Source organism: Schistocerca americana, chromosome 1 (genome assembly GCF_021461395.2).
Source record: "Schistocerca americana isolate TAMUIC-IGC-003095 chromosome 1, iqSchAmer2.1, whole genome shotgun sequence".
Taxonomy (NCBI): domain Eukaryota; kingdom Metazoa; phylum Arthropoda; class Insecta; order Orthoptera; family Acrididae; genus Schistocerca; species Schistocerca americana.
Window position 1 is genome coordinate 1,142,085,787 of NC_060119.1, and position 14,199 is coordinate 1,142,099,985.

The following is a 14,199-nucleotide window of genomic DNA, read 5'->3' on the forward strand; positions in this document are numbered from 1 at the left end:
AGCAAAGTGGGTGAGCGTGAAGCCCTACAACCAGCTGCTTTTGAGATCTTCAGCCACTGGTGGGTGTCATCTTTCCCACAAGCAGAAACCTGGGAAAGGAGTGACCCATAGGACCCATTCCTAGCAAGAGAAGCTGAAGAAGACTTACTCTTCTCGGGCTTAGAAGTGGGGACCGACATCCCTGATGGTTGGGAGGGGGGGGGTTGTTGCTCCCGAAGTAGGTGGTGCAGGAGCAACAAGGAGGGAAATGCCCCCTATCAATAAGGGGGCACGTGTAGTCTTCCGGCTCTGGTAGGTGACTGGGGTTGGCGGAGCTGATGGTGCCAGAACTGTTGTAGCAGCGGCATAAGATGATGTCAGACGTACAGGATGGAGGCATTCAAATTTTCTCTTAGGCTCAGTGTAGGTCAGTCGGTCCAGGGTCTTGTACTACTTGATTTTCCTTTCTTTCTGGAGAATCCTTCAGTCTGGCGAGCAAGGCAAAAGGTGCTCTCCGCACAGTTGACACTGATGGGAGGCGGGGCACATGCAGTATTGGGATGTGATGGGCGTCCACAACCTTGACATTTGACGCTTGAAGTACAGCAGAAAGACACATGGCCGAACTTCCAGTACTTAAAGCACCACATCAGGGGAGGGATATAGGGCTTTACACCACAGTGGTAGACCATCACCTTGACCTTCTCAGGCAATGTATCACCCTTGAAGGCCAAGATGATGGCACCAGTGACAATCTGATTATCCCTCGGACCCCCGTAGACACGCCGGACAAAATGTACACCTGGCCGCTCTAAATTGGCACTCAACTCCATTGTCAGACTGAAATATGATACTCTGGATCATATTTACACTCTTATAGGGTGCGTGGGGTGTGATGGTTACAGAAACATCCTCCAGCTTGTCAAAAGTGAGTTTTTTTGATCAAGACTGACCCAAATCTCATTTTGGACAAGCCCTCCATCTCCCCAAACTTGTCCTCTAAATGCTCAACAAAAAACTACGGCTTCATTGTCATGAAAGATTCCCCATCAGCTCTTGAACATACTAGCTACCAGGGCGAATAAGATCTGCTGCTATCCTTAGCCTGACATTCCTCCCATGATGTGGCCAGAGAGGGGAACGACTTCGGGTAGCACTTCCGTGCGCTGAATTGAGCTCGTGAACACTTTGGGGCTGCTTGTGTTTCACCACCAGCAATAGATGATGGACTACGCTTCATCGCGTGTCATCCACCCCGATGCCACCCACTACAACCAGGGGCCCTCCCCACAGGTGCCACCCAGCCATAGTAAAGGCCACCTGGCAGGATGGCCATTAGCGGGAGTCCCGGTGCCCCAGGGGGATGGGCATCTACCCCTTGGCATATGTGGGGAGTTGCGCAGGCATCAGCAGAGCGATCCCTGTGTGGTAAGGGGGGACCACCACAATGGACTGGCTACCGTGCTGGATATCAGGTGCAAAGGAGTCCATGGTCATCGTCGACACAGAAAGCGACACTACATGGTGGAAAACGCACCCAGGAAGGTGTCCTTCAGACAAGAAAGTGGGCTAAAGATCTCAATTCACAATGGACATGATGCACCATGTACGGCGCCCTTCCCCAATTGGCTCGCTATTCCAAAAAAATTTTAAAAATGGAGGTCAAACCTTACAGGGGACCATCACATAAAGGCCGAAAGGTGAGAGACTCCTTTTAGTCATCTCTTACAACAGGCAGGAATATCTCGGGCCTATTCTAACCCCTGGGCCCGCAGGGGGATGAACTTACGTCATGAACTGCATCGTTTGAAGGAGTGCCAATATTGCACACAAAAGCCTTTACTACCAACTAGTGTCATCAGCAAACAGACATATTTTAGAATCACCTGTAATACTAGAGGACATATCATTTATATAAATAAGGAACAGGAGTGGCCCCAGTACTGACCCCTGGGAAACCCTCTTCCCCAAAGGAAACAGCAAATTTTATCATCTCACAGCCACAATGAACAAAAGTTGTTGTTCTTTCACATACAAGCAAACAACGGTTGAGGGCACAGACACAAAAATAGAAACAGTACAGGTACTGAGATAAGTAGTTGCTGATAATACGTAAAAACACAATATGAGAGCGCCAGCTGCACTGCACTTATAAAGAGGATGACTATGGTAGACAGTGTGACGGATGCCATGTTGAGTCCACAAGTCATGTGGCCCACTGCAGTTGGCCTCTGCTGGCCGGCCCGCACAGATGTCATCGACAGAGAATTTGAAGTGTTGAGCATTGGAGGCCTAGAGCTTATCCATGTAATATGTACAGAGTTACAGCAGAGGAAATAATAAACAGGCTGGAAACTTCAAAATTCTTAGGAGTCCATATTAACGAGAATTTAAACTGGAAAAAGCCCTGTGTGGAACTTAACAACTTATTTCAGCCACATTGACACTTAGAATAATTACAAGTCTTGGCAAGAAACAAAACGGTAAGTTGACATATTTTGCATATTTTTATTCAATAATGTCACATGTAATAGTGTTATGGGGTCAGTCAACCTTTAGAAGCAAAATCTATGTCATTCAAGAACATGCTGTAAGAATAATATGTGATGATCGTCCACGGTCAACTTGTACACATCTGTAACAGGCGGTGGGCATTCTGACTACTGGTTCACAGTATATTTATTACCTTATGAAATTCATGGTAAATAGTCCACTGCAGTTCAAAAGGAACAATGGTGTATATAATTACAGAACCAGAATGGCAAATGACATTCATTACCAAACATTAAGGTTATCTTTAACACAAAAAGGGACGCACAATGCTGCAATGAAAATTTCTGATCACATACCCCGCGATATAAAATGTCTGACAGATGCTGAAACAAGCTGAAAAAGTTTCTCCTTGACAACTCCTCCTATTCTGCAGAAGAATTTCAATGTGTAAAAGGCAGAGCGTAAGAATTACAAAATCACATGTACATTTCAAAAACTAAAATTCTTAAAATATTCAGCACTTAGCCATATTTACAAACTAATTTGTGATGTGAATGTATAATGACGCATTTCACATCACTACAATTTGTTTTCGTGCTAAATGATCCATGGAACATGAAACTAATCAATCACTGTCATCTTTCCAAGTCAGATAACAAACACACACACACACACACACACACACACACACACACACAAAGAAGCACAATTCACAAATGCATGACTGTTATCTTTGGCTGAAGACACACATTCATTCACACATGAACAACACACACATATGACCACTGTCTCGGGCTAGGGAAAATGGTCATGCGTGTATAAGTTGTGAATGTGTGTGTGTGTTGTTTTTTTTTTTTTTTTTGGAAGAAGGCCTGCTGGCCGAAAACATAAATGTATAGCACTTTTTTTGTTGTGCCTGTCTGTGGCTCAACAACTCCTCTATATGATGAACAGCTGTCCTTTTCATAATACTGTTATTATCCCATCCACGGGCTACCAGTATTTTATTTTTATTAACTGTTGATGATACTGACTGGTTGTACAGATACTCTGAGATGAATAAAGTATATTATTTATCACAAAAGAAATTTGCATTCTGTGGCTATTTTAAGATATCAGCTGTTTATGACACATGAAAATTTGTGAAAGGCCAGGACACGAATGCAGATTTCACACTTATCAAGAGCAGTTGCCTTAACCGTTCTGGCTATCCAAGCATGCCTCCAGGAAAGATCCAAACTTCCATTTATCATGACATCACAACCTTTGTGCTTGCACAATCCACGATTCTCTCACAGTGAGACAAATAGCCCATGAAGAGGTGGGTACAGCACTGATGGGAACAGTATCTGTACTTATACAGTGTTTGTATCTTCACAATACAATGTCCTTCAGACATACATTCATTGTGAAGATACAAACACAGTATATGTACAGATATTGTAATCATCAATGATATACTCATCACTTGATGGGCTAACACGGCAGTATAATGTTTGTCACTCTGTGTGTGAATCACAATCTGTGCGAGCACTTGTGATAAGCAGGAAATCATAGTTTGTGCCCCAGTTCAGCACAAATTTTAATGTCACAAACAGCTGATGTCGATGCATAGTTGCAGAATGCTAATCTTTTTGCAATGTTTACCCCTGTTTTCACAGTGACTATTTCTTCAGGCATACAAGCATATCTAAAATGCATTGTACTGTGAAGATACAAACAACATATAAACACAGACATTATAATCATCAAATCTCTATTTGTATTCAATTTCAGATTATATTATAAAGAAAGATGTAACAAGAATGTGAAACCTTGAGGGGTACCACATTTTATATTCCATCATTCTGTGTTTAGTATTATTCCTGTGGTGAGATTAGTCAATGTGATCCTCTGATTTCTGTCAGATGGTTGTCATTGCTAACATAACATTTTACTTTCACAGATAGAATATTTACAAAGTCTAAAACTTTGGTCATGTCACAGAATATATCAATAGAATAGTTTTAGTTGTCAAGTTCAACCAGGGCATCATTTGTGAGATCGTACAGGGCTTTTGTTGTAGATCAGATTTTCAAGCAGTCAAACTGAAAGGCAGTTCAAGTTATGCTGTGACAAAATGATTCATTACTGCACTGTAGGCTATTTATTTAATTCTCTTTAATCAAATGGTGAGTGAACTGGGCTTGTAACTAGAGGTTAGAGGCAATATATTTTTGATTAATTTTTCATTCAGTTTCACAAATAGAATGTGGTAATACACTTCAATTCTCAGCCTGAAAATAAATAATGGTTAAACAATAAGGTACCAACTCTTCTTACAGCAGATGAGTTGGTCTGATTTTATCTCTCAATAATTAACACCATGAACAAGAAGAGCAAAGCACCCTTTCTGATGGAGCAAAACCAGTAACAACTGTCATTACAGGTATATCACTACAATTCCATAGCAACAATTACTTGGTGCGTATTAATTCAACGACTGATCAAAAAGTGACATATGATCTCTTTGCAAATCTGCATTACAGCTACAGCTCCTAGTAGATGTTCTGTTTTATTCTAATTCACAGAGAAATATGTGACTGTCAAAGCAAGATTAATGCAATCCATGAAAAATATACTTCTCTTGCATGATTGCCACTGCATTCCATATTTTATCTAAATTCTAATTCATATTGTTTCAATGTAGCCTATATCTGTATGAAGTGGACTTTTCTGAAAATTTCATGATGCATTTCAGTGTACAGAAAACACACCAACAATTTAATTTTTAATATTACAATTTTAATCATGGGATGGTGTCAACGGCTGTCACATAGATTTTCATAATCGAATAACAAAATTGCCAAAAAAAGTTGGTTTCAGTCTATTGTAAAGCAAAATTAAGAATACATAGTTACTTAAGTACTTCCTAGCATGAAACAGAATAAAATTAAACATCAGGCATAATTATTTGCGACAATTGCTCATAAATTCCTCTACACTGTAATAATATTTACTTGATAGGTACTTTTTTAAATGAAGTCAAAATTCTTCTGGTTAGTAATTTTTAAATTTTTCACAGATTTTATTTCTCAGCCTTATACCCATTTGGCCTATGAGTTGGTAACATATACTGATATTTGTCTCTCGTTTCATAATCAATGCTTAAACAGGTTTTTCACAAAAAGTTGTGGGTTTAGTTTAGAAAACTTAGATATAGAGGCCAGGAGCAGTTGTAAGAGTAAAGACCTTGAAGCTAAGCCTGCATGATTTTTTTTTTTTTTTTTTTTTTCCCTGTACCTGCCATGGCTCGAAGGATTTTTTTTCTGTAGCCTAAAGACTGCAGTAAAATTGTTGTTTATTACACGCTGGATGTGGTGCCAAAGAAGAGGATGCATAATAGGCTACTTACATACCGGCACACGAAGATGATCTGAGTCCATATTTATACTCACATCGTGGGACGGCAAAACAGCTTGAGTTTCATTCGGGGATCCTTGACTAACGAAGCCGGCTTTGGCATCAGCGCCGTCCGCTTCCTCAATCATAGTTTTAAACATACTTTGTACACGAAGACACTGATCTGCGTACCGATCAAATGAACCAATCTTTTTCACACAGCTTTCACATACTGACTGTGGTAACACATCTTGATTCTCAATCTGAAAATAAAGGTTTGCCGAACAATAACATTTGAGGCTTCTTACACTGGACCATTTCTTTCACGATTGTATAACCTCACATTAGTACGGTAAATGTATTCAGACTTAGTATCAGTTCACAGTTTCAAAATCATTCAATGAAAACAAGACATTACGAATTACAGTTCACAATTTACATCGAATATTCCGCTGCCGTAAAGTTTATGGTACATGCTATAGGCGCCTTTACTTACCAATATAGACAAATACTTAAAAATTTTGTCTGGCAGAAGACGATCCTTACTCTTGAACACAACAGTTGCATTCCCATCAGCACTAGCACACAGACGACACCAATATTTCCATTCTACATGCATCGTAACAAAAACCGCTAAATCACAATAAACAAAATTGACATTTTGTAGAGAACAAAAATTATTCGTCTGTTGTTTATGTTTCTACAGTGCTACCAACATACACGATTGTTTTGTTTTTTGGAAAGAATTTCTACTTTACTGAAATCAATGAGTAATGTACTAATTTTCTTGTAATAACACAAACGACGTCCCGATTTCTGGAAAAGAAGCAAATGAGGTTCGTTTGTGAGTCAATTTATATAGATGTTCAGCAATGCTAATGAACTGAGACGTTGTCGCAACTGTAAGCGTTATCTAAAGCACTCGCTGTTTCAAAAGTGCAAGACGCTTCACGGTGTCAATGTAGCTTGTGTTTTAAGCACGCTCGCAGTTTGTATACAGGACAGCAATAACTAATGAGAGACCTAAGAGATGTTTTCAATGGATATTCTACTTCCAGAAAGTTCCAAATATTGATAATCATAGAGTGTTTTAGGAATGTCGCGGTTTTGTGTTGAGGTGTTATTGGCAACATTGTGTCAGACTGCATATGTTGTGAACAAACAAACGCAACTAGCCTGCTTAAATAAACCATTATTATTGTTTCTAGGTGTCCCGGCGAACATTTAAGTAGCTAGGATTAGTGTAGAAATTGATTAACTTCGCAGTGGGCTAATGTGACACTTTTGTAGGAAAAAAAATTAGTGTTGTGTACATTCACAACCGGTAACGATATTTATTATTTCTCGTTCTAAGTCTGATACACTTTTATTTATTTCTTAATTCATCTGTAGATATTTTCCATCGCATAGAAGTTGTCAGGGCATACATGATTTCTGTTATATTTATAAATATAACAGAAACTATTTTAATTTAGTCAAATCTATTATCTTCCTTAGACGAATACCCAACATCGATCCGAGATTTCCTCAACGGAAACTGGATAAGACGATAACACGAATAATTACACTTTGATGCCCACGCTAATTCACCCAAATTTCACAGTAATGCCCTTTGAAGTCTGCAGTTTACACAATGTGCACTAATCTTGTTCTCTGGCTGCCTTACGTTGTAGCATCACGTCTGTTTAAGGCACTTGGAGCAAACCTAAAAGAACAACAATCAGAAGGATCATTCTTGTGTAACGAGAAAGTACATACATTGTATGTTTATGCTTCCTTTTTATGGAGTAAACTTGTGATATTGTGTTGTATTCATCTCATAACATAACATGGATATAAATATGTCTTAATAATTTCTTTTTTTGAAGGAGATCCTTACTACTGTTAAGCTTCTTGGTTTTCTTTTAGGCTATGTAGAGGTGATTTATGTATGATAACAGATGTAGTTTTAATGCCTTTAGTTTTGAGTGGTAATTTACACAGTAAAATGTGCACAGGAATTATGTATTGTTTTCTGGTTAATTTGAGCTGCATCCTGTGTAGAGAATAATCGTCCCTATTTCACTTATTGTATTTGTGTATGTCTCTATTTAACTGCACAGACTATTTGCTTTCAAGTGCATAATTTATTTGTTTATGTAATTGTTTATCTATATCGATCAAAGGATCATCTCATAATGATATAGGAATTGTCAAGGTAATACAACGCAAATTGCTAGCTCAAAATATACAACAGATAGAATACATAACATATTTTAAGAAGCTAGAATTGGTGGTCTATGAAGACAGGACATGTGGCTGGCTATGGCCTTGATTAAGGAACCATTCTGCCATTCCACTAAGTCATTTACGGTAATGCACATCAAGATGTCAGGACAGAGAAATTCCTTCTTCCCAAATATTGAGTCAGAACCTTAAAGATTGCACTGCCTCATTCAGTTGGTCCTTATTGTACACTGTACTTGTGGTTTGTTTCAGGTAACTGGTAATATAAAACAGCTTTGTTCCTTGTTACTACATCCCCCCCCCCCCCCCCCCCACACACACACGTACGTATACACACACTAGAGTGGCTTGTGGACTGTAAAGATACTGCTGTACCCCCTGCACCAACTTAGGTCTGTTCACAAAGCTGTTTCATACCTGCAAATATTCAACATTGCCCTGCAGCCCATGTGAAAAACTTGAGTCAGCGTCCTCCCATGATGAATATGATTTTGCAGTCAAGAGAAAGTCAAGACATTACCACCATATGTTTTATGTCTTGATACACAACTTCCTTGTAAAAGCAACAAACTATAATCATGTTTTTGAAATGTGACAGGGTGTGATAGTTAACCCTTTTCATTACTACCCACTACTCTGAGTAATCTTTAATTGTGTACTATGCAGTACTTATGAAGAATGTTTCAGCTGCCTTTTCAAACATGCGTTTGTAGGAGTCTTTTTTCATTTTCTTTGGCAGTTAATTATACAATTTTATTCCCTGATAAAAAATGCTGATTTTGATTTTCAGTTTGTTTTTCGTGAGTGAATATAAGTCCAAACTGACTCTTGTTCTATGATTATGTATAGAAGTATTAGTGAAGTACTGAGTAATATTTTGCATGATACACACCACACTCACTTGGTGCAGCTAGGAAGCCCAATTTTTTAAATAACTCGGAATTACAATGACTATTTCTAGTTGTTATCCTTATGCTCTTTTTCTCGTGTGTGGGGGGGGGGGGGGGGTGTTTTGCACACGCATATTTGCTTTTGGATTAGAGAGACAACTCACTGAAAAGCAGCAGCATATAGCTGTCAATAGCTGCACACAAAAGAAAGAAAAGTCGCTAGCTTTCAGAGTTATCCTCAAATGAACTAGAGTAAAACCACACACTTACCTACCTATGTCCCTACCAAGTGGCAGCTGGATTAACGGTGCCAACGCTGTTTTTGGGCATGGAGACAGGTTGTGGTGGGGGTTGTGATGGGTACAGTGGATACAGGGAGAGGGACTGGGGGTGGGTGACTAGTGGCTCGGAGGGAGGTAGCTGGTTTGGTGGCTAGAAATGTGGGAAGAAGGGGTGGCAGGTATATGGGCTAGACACGTGATTCACAGATGTTGGACTGTTGGGGACTGGCACCCATTGAACATGACAGGGGGAGGGGGGATGTGAATTGGGAGGGGCTAATAGAATGGAGGGAGGAGAAACTGTTCAGTGCAGGATGTAGGGATGTGGGTTAGCTGATGTTGGGGCTAGTACACCTATGGGAACAGAGGATGTGTTTGAAGGATAATTCCCATCTGTGTGGTTCAGAGAAGTTGGTAGTGGAGGGAGGGATTCAGATGGCTCAGGCTCTGGACAGCCATTGAAATGAAGCATGTTGGCTTCAGCTACATGTTGTTCCACTATGTGGTCAATTTTGCTCTTGCAACAGTTTGCCAGTGGTCATTCATCCTGGTGGGCAGCTGCTTATTAGTCACTTCTACATAGATAGCTGTGCAGTGTTCACAGCAGAGTTGGTATATGATGTGGTTGCTTTCACAGTTGGCCAGACCTGTGATGGGATAGGATAACCTGTGGCAGAACTGGAATAGGGGTGCCGCTGGCAAGGGGTTGGTATCAGGAGTGGCATATGGATGGACTAGGGTGACGATTGGTTGGCTGGGATGGGATGTCTGGCATTTCAGGGCAGGATGAGAGATAAATCTACCCAAATCCTTCCCACCCCTCAAAAAGTGATCATCTTTCCCATGATGCTTCCCACCTATACTAAAGTGGTATTCACTCGCCCACCCAACATGCACAACATGCGTCCCTATGCCACACCAACCCTGAACCCCTTGCCACAAGGATCGTATCCCTGTGGCACACCCAGGTGCAAGACCTGACCAATTCACCCACCCAGTACCTCCTACTCCAGTTCTGCCACAGGTTATTCTACCCCATCAGAGGCCTAGCCACCTGTGAAAGCAGCTAAGTCATATACCAACTTTGGTGCAAACACTGCACAGCTTTTTATGAAGTTTTGTCTACCAACCAGCTGCCCACCAGGATGAATGACCACTGTCAGATTGTTGCCAAATGCAAAGTTGTCCACAGCCTGAGCCATCTCGATACTTCCCTCTGCCATTACCTTCTCTGAACTACACATGTGTGAATTATCCTTACAACATATCTTCCATTCTTGTAATTGACCTAGCCTCAACCTCAGGTAAACCACTGCCCCTGCACCCTCTCCCCAACTGTTTCTGCTTCCTCCATCCTGTCATTCCCTCCTAATTAACATTCCCATGTCACCTTCAGCATGCGCAGTTCCCCATGGGCTCCTCCAGTCGTGTGTTACTAGCCTAGCCCTTATACCTACCACCCCTCCATCCTGCATTCCTAGCTGCAAACCAGCTGCCTCCCTCCAAGCCGCTAGCTACCCACCTCCAGTTCATCTACCTGCCTCCCACCTCCCTTTCCCTCTATCCAGCCCACCCAAGACTAACACCATCACAACCAGTCCACCTGCCGGAAAACAGCGCCATTACTTGTACTCGCTGTCTGGTTGGAGTCGGGGCAGCAAGTACATGCAATAGCAAGACTTAAAGCACCTGAAGAAGATGGCTGGGTTGGTCAATGATATATTGTGCATAAAATGTAAACAATAATTTGACAGAACACCTGGAAAGAGATCATTAATGCAAGTGCTTACTTTTGAGCATACTGTACTGATATGATCCTGCCTTGTCAAGTGTTTATCAACAATGGTATCCAAGAATTTTTGATTCCCTACTTTTTTGAGAAATGACTTACCTAGTGGCTGATATTGCCAGTATTTGTAATTTTTAGGTGTTCGTAATTATATCTGTGCTGTCATATTTGTGTTTACAAACAAGATGGTTTCACTGAAGTATTTATAAGCCTCTCTCGGTTTGCAGAGCTAATTGATTCCAGTGTTATTACTGAACCAATTTTTATTACATCTGAAACATACATTCCTACATTGTCACCTGCAGCTAATGTCATATTATACAGAATGTCATATTATACAGAATGAAAAAGGGGTTCTAGGTCAGAAAAATCCACAGACTTTTCTTAGCTCATCTACTGCCCTAGTAAAATAAGCTACAAAGCTGGCTGCACCTGTGGTGGTAGACCTACATTATCTAAAACCATACTGTGCCTCATTATGTATGTCATTCGTCTCTATAAAATGTAAAATTCTATCTTTTGAAACAGTTTCCACAATTTTGATAAGGCAGATTTGGTATTTGAAAGTATAACAATCAAGACTGTACAAGAAATTGTTAAACTAGGACCTGCAGTCAAGGAATAGGGCACAGTGAACCAGGTATATTTCAGTACATAACATCATGTACAGAAATATGAATGGCAATCATGAGCCATAGACAGTCCAGGTTGCATAACACTTGAAAATAGACAGACCCATCAATGAGCCAGACAGAGAACCAAATAATATTAGCAGTTTTCATCTTAGCATCTGATGAGGCATAGAGCACTTGAACTGGTTGCTTGATGTTGACACACGGAATGTTTTGAAGAGCTCCCAGTTCAAATGTCAGTTAGCACACGTGATGGCATGTGGTTGGCTGTTATCTGGGGGCACGATTTGCCCATGTGCCACTGCTGGCAGGAGCCGGTGTGCGCTATGGAGGCATGCTGTTCTGCATCATGGTTGTTGCCCACGCTACATCCACGCAACATCTGTGCTCACTTTACGAGTGTGCAGTAAGAATTGAGGCAGGAAATTAGACATCAGGACCACATCCCTTCCCTGCCGCCGAGTGGGGGTGAGATATCAGCCATGCGGATCACTTGCTGGCATACCATTGATGCTCAGCTGATGAGGCTGACCCAGAAGAAAATGGATCCTCATTCAGCACTGATTGAGCCCCCCCCCCTCCCCCCCTCCCCCTGGAGGCATCTGCCTGCGGTAGCCAGGAAAGCTGTCAAAACTGAAATATCCAGGGGTGCCAGCAGCAGCAGCATGAGATACAGCAGCACTGTCAGGATCCAGTGACTCAGAGAGGGTCACCTCATGTTGTTCTGGTGTGGTGGCCTCGAGCAGGTAGCCTATGATGACATTGGGTGGGTGCAACACCCGCGACATGGGTGACAGTGGTTCCAATGACAGGGACTGCACCACTGGCAGATATGCAGATGGTGATTCCAAGGGAGATGTCCCCAAAATGTGGCTGCGACGGAAGTTCTGCTGGTGCAGACTCTGGCAGCAATCCAGTCATGACATCGTGTGCAACTGCAGTCCCAAGCTGCAACTCTAAGCTGCCAGATGTGGCAGCTGCAGTGGTGGCAGTGACTGCGACCCCGATGGGAGTGAAGTGGACAGCTGTGTAGGAAGTGGTGGCAGCAGTGATGGCAAAGTAATCGTCCTATCCCCAGCAGGTACAGACCTGAAACCTGACTAAGAATATCAGTACCCAATTTTGCAAAATATCTGTCATCGTGAGACCAACGAAGAATTGGCCATATTGTCGTCGTCATCGTATCTAGAGGAAATGATCTTTTTTCCTGTCAGTGCAAATGTCCCATGCAATTGAGGTTTTTTTATCACTATGATCATCAGCTACTAACGAACAAGTAACAAGGTATTTTTCACATGGTGAAAAATTAATAAATTGAATTCCGAAATGTGAAAATATGAGTTTATCGAATTTTTCTCCATACCACAAAGCCACACCTTGCTTGTGGAAGGTAGCAAGGTAAGCTCCGAGTGGGGACCATATTGTGTGGGACTCAGACCAGCGATCACGTTCCATTATCAACTCAGGTGTTGGACTGCTGTTGAGCCAAATAGACACTTTGAATTCAGCCCCATGTGAAACACAATACTGGTCAAATGCATCCTGTTCTAGCATGTAATAATGTAGATTTCCCTTCTCATGCGACAGCTGGGCCTTAGCGAGGTGACTCTGTAGGCAAAAGCAACTTGGCATCAGTATTGGAGTGAGAGGAAGACCTACTAATTCGATTCTGGTGATGTAGCATCCAGTCGAAGGACCTAAACAACATACATTGAATGCCCTCTTATCTCCACTATCATCCTTCTTCTTCATAGAAATGACCACACAAATAGTGCAAGGGATGAAGCAATGTCCATTATTGCTGGCTGTGTGGTAATTCAGGTGGTGTATGCTCTCTGGTGGGCATGGAATGGTAGGAACTTAGAAAAATCAACAAGGTATATTCTTCGGTGTGGCATTCCTTATGCTTGAGCATTTCCTGCTTGAATGTGTGAACAAATTGCTCTGCCTCACCGTTTGACTGAGGATGGAAGGGGGTGGTATGCACATGGGAAATACTGTTGCGGTTGCAAAAATCCAAAAATTCCTGTGATGTAAATTGCGGACCATTTTATGATACAGTGGTGGTGGGCAGTCCTTTGATAGCAAAGATCAGAGTTACAATTCTGACAGTGGTGGTGGACGTCATCAAATGCGTAGGAACAACAAATGGAAACTGTGAATATGCATTGATAAGTACCAGTCAGTATGAATGTGGAAAGAGCCCTGCGTAACCAGCGTGTACCCTCCGCCATGCTCCATTTGGCATAGCCTGAGTCTGTTGACAAAAGAGGCAGCTCTTTGTTATTGCTTCAGTCTGACAGTCCATGCCCACCCATGCTAGCTATTTCCGATCATTATGCAGCAGAGACTGTCGCGTAATAGGCATAAAAGAAAGCTTAGGGCTATAGATAGAGAAATGCTCAATAAAATACATCTAGCTGTCAAGAGAGTAATACATGAAGCCATCAATGACTGCTGTTGCGGAATATTGTCAAATGACCTTTCCTAAAACCCAAGGAAATTCTGGTCATATATAAAGACTGATA

The 14,199-nt window shown here is 41.6% G+C and overlaps 1 protein-coding gene across 1 annotated transcript in view; it reads right to left on the minus strand.

The window, feature by feature from the left end:
* LOC124597277 (zinc finger and BTB domain-containing protein 17-like) overlaps positions 1 to 6,472 on the minus strand; it is a 71,993-nt gene extending 65,521 nt beyond the window's left edge. The window contains exons 1-2 of the mRNA XM_047135928.1: positions 6,350 to 6,472; positions 5,910 to 6,116 (exon numbers count right to left, since the gene is read on the minus strand). Coding sequence (XP_046991884.1) covers positions 5,910 to 6,116; positions 6,350 to 6,472 — 330 coding nt within the window. The remainder of the gene's footprint in view (positions 1 to 5,909; positions 6,117 to 6,349) is intronic.
* Between the last annotated feature and the right edge of the window lie 7,727 nt (positions 6,473 to 14,199).